The following is a 9,211-nucleotide window of genomic DNA, read 5'->3' as shown; positions in this document are numbered from 1 at the left end:
TGAGAGTAAAGTATCTTGCCCAAGAACACAACACAGTGACCCCGGCCAGGGCTCAAACCCGGACCACTAGTTCCGGAATCTAGCGCGCTAACCATTAGGTCACCATGCCTCCCATAGAAGAGTAACATAGAAATCTCTAAAGAAATTTCGTGACTGTGTAGCGCATATAACTAGTGAATTGAAAACGATAATTAAAATGAAAAATGCGCTTGATGGTAGAATAATGTTTCCATACGTTTCGGGGCTATTGCCCCTTCTTCAGTGGAAAATGTGAAATGCCATCTATGGCATTTCACATTTTCCACTGAAGAAGGGGCAATAGCCCCGAAACGTATGGAAACATTATTCTACCATCAAGCGCATTTTTCATTTTAATTATCGTTTTCAATTCCCATAGAAGAGGCCTTACCAGGGGGTTCCCGGAGTCGCTTGTCTGAATTTCAAAATGCTTGGTGTCGCTGTTTCATCTGCCGTTCTAGGCCTTTTTGTTATTTGTCGAATTTGGCGAGAAAGATTATTGTTTGTCGCAATTTCACTTCATGTGCTGTCACTACTTTTTGGGCCATGTCGCTTGTCGGAATTTACCCTGGCAGGGCCTCATAGAACAGGCGTGAGAAATTTGCATAAATGAGTGGGATCAGAGTTGGCATGTCTAATATTCTGTCGTTTATTTAGTTACCCAGCTGGGTTTGTGTACATCTTTGCTGGATTGTATTATCTCACTGGCCATGGAACAGACATTAAGACTGCTCAGTATATGTTTGCCGCATTGTACATCCTTACCCTGGTGTGTGTATTTGCAATTTACCAGAAGACTGCTGCTGTAAGTATCTTCAGTATGGCAATTTGAACTGTTTTTTATAATTTTAAATTTTTGGAGCTATCGATTAAAAAGTACAATCTGTACTTGAAGAAATTTTATGAGTACAGTCAAACCTTTCCATACAGACATCTCCATAAATATGACCGTCACCTCCACGTTATGCATAGTTCACTTCAAACAAGGTTTAGTAAAACATTCAGAAATGAAAATAAGGAAAATTAAAGCAGAATGATGTTTTGGTGAATCCATATTGATCAGCATTATCATCATTATGGAGTCATTGAAACATTGTTCTGCTTTAATATCCCTAAGTTTACTTGCTCCCAAAGTAACCAGAATTCACATAATCTCCAAGATTAGACATTTGTAATACAGACACTCAGTTTTATCCCTTTGGTATTCATATTTATTCTATAGTTTTGAGAGGGAAAATCAGTCCAACCTTTAATTCTCTTGTACAATCTCCAGAAAAGTCTTGTCTTTCTCTTATCACTGTTTGTTACATCCTAGAACCATCTAATGCGATATTTGGAAAATATAAATGCTAATAAACAGCTTAAATGAACGGCCGAGTGCTTAAGAGGGGACTGGCACTAGTAGTTTAAACAGCGCTTTTCTCAAAATCTACCTGTACGACCCTACCTCAAAATTTCAGAAATAAGAAATTGGCTTTGATTTATCATTCAATTACATGCAAAATAATATAAAAATCTGTAAGACAGATTTTTCGCAAAATAGGAAAATGTGATATTTTGCTGATTTTTAAAATAGCTCAAAATCTGTCTTACAGATTTTTTCAAAATTTTGGCTGTGGACATGGTTCACCCCTTAAATTTAATTGTGGAAGTTTCATAATAGGTTATACTGCAGGTTTTTGAGAAAATCTGGATCAAAATCTGGCTTTTATGACCTCCGAAGTGAATCAAATTGTGTGTGCGAGCGCGCGCTAATATGACGCCATGCGTCGCAAGGGATAATGAAAAACAGAACTAGAACTTCTTTGTCGGTTGTTTATCCACTTTTTTCGACGTTTTTGCTTGTTTACAAGCAAAAATGGTAGAATAGGGGTTATGTGGACAAAATTTGGAACCACATATTTGTAAACTCTCAAGGGACTTTTTTAATTTCTCAAGGGACTGTTTTAATTTCTCAAGGGATTACTTTCCGCTGTGGGTGTTCATTTGCGATCTCGTGGAAAAAACGTGACTTGTCACATTTACAAACGTTATACTAACAATTTTAAAAGTGACATGTCACCTTTCTTATCTCAACGCACGTGTGTCTGAAAGGCGATCTATAAAAAGCGTCGCACAAACAATGGATTGCGTAACTAAAACACGAATAAATAATCACTAGCACTTACATCGTTTAAAAATTACAAACGTCAAAAATAAACCATACCAAAAAACTCGCTCTTTTCAAAGATATTATTGAAGTTAAAACAAATGCAAGAGATGGGGGCTTCTTTTAGCTTAGGAGCGGTTTAAAATTAGGCCAAATTTGGTCGCTACATGCAAGCGCCATTCTATTTCGTCATCAGCCTAGGTCGTTAGGGACGAGACCTAGCGTTGACAGCAATGTTGCATAAATCGGCTTTACAACATGCGATCGTATCTACGCAGTTCGAGTGGAATTTCAGTCAAAGACAGCAAAATTCTTTCGTATTTCATCTTCAAATATAATTCAAAAGCATTCACTGTATATATGGCTTTTGTTTAATCCTGGGTCTTGATATCCGACCCTCGCAGAGCCTAGACAAAACGCAGCTTGAGTGTAACGATTTGTTTACGCCGCAATTATATGCGCAATGTTTTCTCCGACAGTAGTAGGAAATATCCGTATTTTTTTTCGTGCTTTTTCGTGGAGCAATCGTAACGATACAGCCTTGAACACATTGAACAGCGGTCTACGTATAACAATTCAAATATGGCGTCGCAAAAACAAAGCGTCGAACGCATATTTTGCTGTTTCATTTGCTAATTTCGCTGCCGTAATCGACTGCCTCGAAAGGTCCTTGCAATTTTAAAGTATAGAATTGTCAGATCTCGCTGAAATTTGCACTGTTTATTTGTGTAATGTTAAGGAATATGTGCCTAAATACCCGGCGCGGACGAGCCATTTTTGACAAAATTATATGGCTGCATTTCCTCCGCGAAGATAGGAAATTGTTAAACTAAACTACAAAGAAACTGTAATGATAAGTTCGAAGAACAATGCACAGGATAAACCTTCGACTCATACTTCATGCAAAAACGTCGATATCTCGAAGAGACTTTGATTTGTTGTATTGTTTTCCGTCCCAGGTTTCAAGACTTATCTGAAAGTATTTTGAAGTTTTCTTTTGTATACAAATTTGGTAAAGCGCGATAAAACAGATGGAACTCTTTTTCGTTTCTGTTTAGAGTTGCTAGTGCCATTTTAGCCCACGCAAGCAATAATGACGTCAAGCAGAAAATCATAGCGCACGCCTTTGAGCCACGTAAAAACTGTATTCAGCCACCTTAACTCTATAATAATTAGCCAAGCAGTAATGTAGATTAAGAGTCTCCACTTGAGCCTAGTGGCCCATCAGACCCCAGTTTATCCCAGTTTCTGTGGCATGAAGCGACTAGAATTATTTCTATTCCCCTCTGGATGGAATGCTATTACATCACAGCAGACCAACTTGAATGATGACATAAATAGCTAGAGGTCATAATTCGTAACATATTAAAATGATCTTTCTTTCCACAAATTCTATTCAGGTTCCCCCATATGCTTTCTTCTTTATGTGCTGTACGTCCTACAGAATCCATTCAATTTTCATCTTGCGTCTCTTCAATGACCCAGTGGCGATGCTCTTCCTTTATCTTGCTGTCAATTGCTTTTTGTCGGACAGATGGAATTTAGGATGCTTTATGTTCAGGTATGCGAGTATGCTTGTTTATGGTGATCTACTGTTTTGCCAAGAAGAAAAAAACCCAAGCAAACAAAAGGCCACTATGCGTTTTCTATGGGTGACTATGGTGAATTCACACAGACTTCCACCATTTGATAGAAAACAATCTAAATTTTAATTTCCTGTTTCTTAAATAGTTTTTTTTAGAAATGAATGTAAGCTCCCAAGCTTACAGCTTTAACACTTGTAATATGCTAACAGTCGTTTATTGTTCATCATCGTAAAAGAGAGGAAAGATGAACATTTATTCGTTGTCACACAATGGAATTCCTAGTCAACAAGTTATGTGACAAGAGCTTTTCCAGGGAACAAGGCAATTTAAGGGTTGCAAGAATTGGCAATTTTGAAGGCCAATGTGAACAATAAATTTCAGGGGAAACTCTTCTTGGCGTTTAGGCCTTCCTCCCTTCTCCATTTTGCTAAATGCCTCTGCACAATAGCATAATCATAGGGGTGTCGAATGGTAAATGTGAGACTTTGCGAGACGGCGAGACTTATATCCTTTCTGCGAGCCCGAGTCCTTTTTAGTGTTGCAAAAGAAATTGAGATTCCGAGAAGGCGTCAAAGACAAATTCGAGACGACAAGACCCCTGAAATTTGGCTAAAATTTTGCGAGACACGCACTTTTTGAAGGACCATTCCCCACCCCTAATCATCACATTTCCCTTGTATCTACACCTACCCACAGAACGAGATTGCTATGAATGAGTTGCATCAGTGTTCGCCTCCTCTTCCTTTTTGTTTTATACAGTCTAGCTGTCAGTGTGAAGATGAACATTCTTCTGTTTGCTCCTGGCTTGTTACTGCTACTTTTACAATCCTTTGGAGTGTGGTGGACAATACCTAGACTAGCACTGTGTGCTGTAATACAAGTAAGAATTTTATTCTATTTTAGAATGAAGTCTGCACAATATCAACACCGTTAATCCTTTTCCAAAATACCAGACAGCAGAGTATGGCAGAACTCTACAAGATCTCGCGTGTGCACTGTGTGCAATACAACCAGAAGTTAGGAACTCATGCATGCATGGTGCGAGCTGCTGTCAGCTGTCACAAGCAATGCTGCAATTCTGGTGTGCGCAATGACAACACTTTGAAAAGAGGGTTGCATTTGCACTTACCATACTCTGCATCAACTGGCCAAAATAATGTGTTTTCTAAGTTTGTTTTGTGTTGTGTAAAAGAGGTATGGTTGCACTGCTTGGAAAAACGATTTGCAAAATAGTCTGGATGCAGGCATGAATCTAAAACAGACATGTCATGACTAAAAGGTCAAATGAACAGAAATTTCTTTTTTTTTTTTTTTTTTTCTGTTGTGTTTATTAAGAGCCAAATAAACATACCGTATTTTCTCGATTAAACGCCGGACCCCGATTAAACGCCGGCTTCAAATAAACGCCGGGTCTCTGAGGCCAAGTTTTAAATAAACGCCCCCGGCGTTTATTCGTGGTCCCGGCGTTTAATCGAGGTCCCGGCGTTTATTTGAGTCGATCCAATAAGTGAAGATATTCACTAGAAAAGCACTGATATGACGCGTACTTAACAATTATTCTGCGAAATCGCGCGGAATATCGCCTGATACTTAGCCGACGAGGCCGTAGGCCGAGTTGGCTAAAATCAGACGATATTCCGCAAGATTGAGCAGGATAATTGTTTTATTATTCAACAAATTGCCAACGAAACACTTTTTGCAGAAAGAAAAACTATAATTATGCAGCGCTTTACAAGATTTCGGACCAATCTTCGCAACCTACATATATCGCAGGATATCTGTTATGTACGGATGACAGATATCGTTAACATTTTGACCATATATGGGCAGCGCGCGCATGTGTTGAATAATAATATATGGTATACGGCTTTTGTTATTTTAATAAATGTTTAACGAATAAGTCTGGCGTAACATTAACTGCGGTTTATGAGTACAACAACACAAAATTGAAAATATAGTAATGTTAGTCAATGTTCCGGCATGCTCTTTTTGTTTTTTACGCACTCTCTTTCTTTTGTTGTAGTGCTCGCTGTCGCTAAAATCGCGAGGATCCCTCCAGCGTTTGTTTATCAGTTGTTTTAGCCTTGTCAAAAATTGTGCTTTCTGGGTGGAAATCGCGCATTGAACAGTAATAGGGACTTCAAGGCCGCCTTGTTCCAAGTTGCTAGCTGTTCTGTTTGCACAAAACTGATTACAATATACACGGGCCGTATGTAATGCCGTATGTATGAGAAAAACGGACATAATTTGAGGTCGGGTCCAAGGGATACAACGTCCCGTCACGACAAACTGTTCATGGGTCTCGAAGAATGTGAAATAATAAATCAACTTAAAAATGATTGAAAATTTTACTTCATAAATAAACGCCGGACCCCGATTAAACCCCGGCTTCAAATAAACGCCGGGTCTCTGAGGGCAAGTTTTAAATAAACGCCCCCGGCGTTTATTTGAGAAAATACGGTATCCCGAAATTTCAAAGTAATCGGACAAATTGCATTGCAGAGATATTGCAAGTTGAAAAAATGCTTTTCTAGGCCTTCATAATCGTAGAGTGCTCGGAAAAATAGTCGGAATTAAAAACTTGTGACTTCATAATTGGTGTTTTTGAAGACAGCCGCAGACCAATCCTGCAGACCGCACCTTAGAATTTAAATAAATGTGTTTACTAGTGACATTTTAAGCAGTTTTTTCGTTCGATTTGACCCTTTTTCAGTTGATCGATTGTTGGTTGTTGTTCAGAGACGTGCATTTTTTTTTAAATATAATGGCTAAAGCTCAAAGCTTTTGCATTTCATGTAAGATATAGGTAGAATACATGCCGGTATAAAAACAAATCAGGAATCTCTATTGAACTTTCTTATTAGCATTTAACGTTAATGAGCAGAATTATCTGCACGTGAGTTTACTATATGCATGTGCGTTTTGAATCTTGGTACACTTCAAAGCCTGTTTTCTGCTGAACAGCAACGGGAAGTAACAAAATTCTGCATATTTTGGACAATGTCTGCCACAACAGCTAATTTTTGGTTTTTCTATTTGGGTTGAACACTCTCTTTGAATTTTCAGCGGGAGCTAGTTCTTAAAGCGATAAATAAGCAGAATATGTCCGGAAAGTTGCGAGATTCTCAAGTAAAATATAAATTCATTTTTCACCAGATGTTGCCGTTGACGTTGCCGTCGGTGCAGTCTGCGGAATTGGTCTGCAGTTGTCTTCAAAAACACCAATTATGACGTCAAAAACTTGTTCCATTCCTTCCATTTCAGTGTGCAGTCATTCAAAAACGTTTTTGTGAAGCCTTCAGAAATCTTTGTATTTTTTGCTGTAATTCATGCTTTAGGGCTTGGAAAGCAAAATTTTTTCTTAATTTTACTCAATAATAGATAAATTTAGCGTTTGGTTGGTCAAAATGGCATTTTGTAATTTCTGTTCATTTGACCTTTAATGTTCACTTTTGAGAAGCTCATAAATATTACTAGATAAAGAAAATTCCAACAAAATAATGGTTTAATTTTGTAGAAATGCAATTATCAAATGACAGGAAGCCATTAGGAAGTGAGGATGACAAACAATGGCAAGGATGGAAACAGATTACAATATGGACAACTTTTAAAATTGGAAGCTCACTGATTTTCAAATTTGTCTCTGGGCATATTTTAGAAATAATTGTATATTTATTTTTTAGTCAGTGCCACCCATTACAGTAAAATTAATATTTACCTTTTTATCTCCAGCTGGTTCTTGGCCTTCCATTCTTGTTGGAAAATCCTGTCAGCTACATTACAATGGCGTTCAACTTGGGACGGCAGTTCTTTTTCAAGTGGACTGTCAATTGGAGATTTTTACCAGAGTGGCTTTTTCTTAATCGTTATTTTCATGTTGGTCTTCTTTTATGCCACATAACAGTTTTGCTGTTATTTTACTTGTACAAGTGGACAAGGTAAAGTCTAAATAAACATTATTATAATTTTTATTTTTGTGATTGAAACATCATCAATAGTTGCCTTTCAAACAAGTAGTTGGTTTCTAACAGAAATCCCCCAGAGGTTTTCTGATTCTGAAAATTGCTGTGCTGCATTGGTGGGCAGGGAAATGCATACTATTTGATCATCTACATTTTGTTGCAGCATAATTTCGATCAAGTGACTATACGAATGATTGGCCAGATTTAAATCTATTGGTTTTCATATTTTCAACAGTCACTAAAAATCAATGTATTATTCTTCTCGCCAAGGAGAAGGACTTAATTAATGCTATAATCTATTTCATTTTGCAGGAAATCAGAAACTTTACAGTGTTATTTTAGAAGGCCTTTTCAGAGAATAGCTTTAACTTCCAATCATATCCTTTGTATATATAACAACATGGGCTATGTGAGTGTTGTTGGAATGCTAGCTGATGCACAGACTGACTGACTGACTGACTGACTGACTGACTGACAGTAACAGTAACAGTAACAGTAACAGTAAATCTTTATTGTGCCTTACACTCCAAAGGGAGGTATTGGTCTAGTTACAATAAAGGTGTTATAGCAACTATGCTAACAAATTACTTAATAACAAATTACTGACTGACTGTTTGTATGACTGACTGACTGTTTGCAAGACAGAATGGCTGGCTGGCTGGCTGGCTGACCGACTGACTGACTGACTGACTGACTGACTGACTGGCTGGTGGGCTGACAAACTGACTGACTGTCTGACTAACTGACTGTCTGACTCACTGACTGACTGTCTGACTGACTGGCAGGCTGGCTGGCTGACTGACTGTCTGACTCACTGACTCACTGACTGACTGACTGACTGGCTGGCGGGCTGACTAACTGACTGACTGTCTGACTCACTGACTGACTGTCTGACTGGCTGGCTGGCTGGCTGACCGACTGACTGACTGACTGACTGACTGACTGACTGGCTGGCGGGCTGACTGACTGACTGATGGCTGGCTGACTGACTGACTGACTGATTGACTGACTGATCAGTTGATTGATAGATAAATAGATAGATTGATTGATTGATGAGTATACCTTAACCTTGTGTACAGATAGTTTATGTGTTATTTGTATCCAATTATATTGGCATGGCGTTCTCTCGGTCGCTTCATTATCAGTTTTATGTGTGGTATTTTCACACGCTTCCTTTTCTCTTGTGGAAGACAAACCTGTGGGTGTCAGCCAAGTAAGTACCTGATCATTATCTCATTACCTCTAACTGAATACCAAGCAGAGACAATTTACATGTCATGCTGGTGCTGGTTAGGGCGCTGGACTCAGGATCGAACAGTCTGGGTTCAACCCCTGGCCGGGGTCACTGTGTTGTTTTATTGGGCAAGACACTTTACTCTCATAGTTCCTATCCACCCAGGTGTATAAATGGGTACCAGCAAAATAATGCTGGGGGGGGGGGGTACCCTGCGATGAAGTAGCATCCCATCCAGGGGGGAGGTAGAAATATTCCTATC

At 38.7% G+C, this 9,211-nt stretch overlaps 1 protein-coding gene across 1 annotated transcript; it reads left to right on the top strand.

Moving 5' to 3' along the window:
- Positions 1 to 675: 675 nt before the first annotated feature.
- Positions 676 to 8,734, top strand: LOC144641201 (dol-P-Man:Man(5)GlcNAc(2)-PP-Dol alpha-1,3-mannosyltransferase-like; the record flags this gene model as incomplete). Its single annotated transcript, XM_078500240.1, has 5 exons — positions 676 to 823; positions 3,568 to 3,728; positions 4,513 to 4,633; positions 7,486 to 7,691; positions 8,028 to 8,734. Coding segments are annotated over 5 exons (775 nt in total), but the record flags the coding sequence as incomplete, so codon positions are not given.
- Positions 8,735 to 9,211: the final 477 nt, after the last annotated feature.

This window comes from Oculina patagonica, unplaced genomic scaffold (genome assembly GCF_052425735.1).
Source record: "Oculina patagonica isolate OP01 unplaced genomic scaffold, crgOcupat unplaced752, whole genome shotgun sequence".
Classification (NCBI taxonomy): domain Eukaryota; kingdom Metazoa; phylum Cnidaria; class Anthozoa; order Scleractinia; family Oculinidae; genus Oculina; species Oculina patagonica.
Note: the sequence above shows the minus strand (reverse complement) of the source record. Positions and strands in the feature narration are given on the sequence as shown.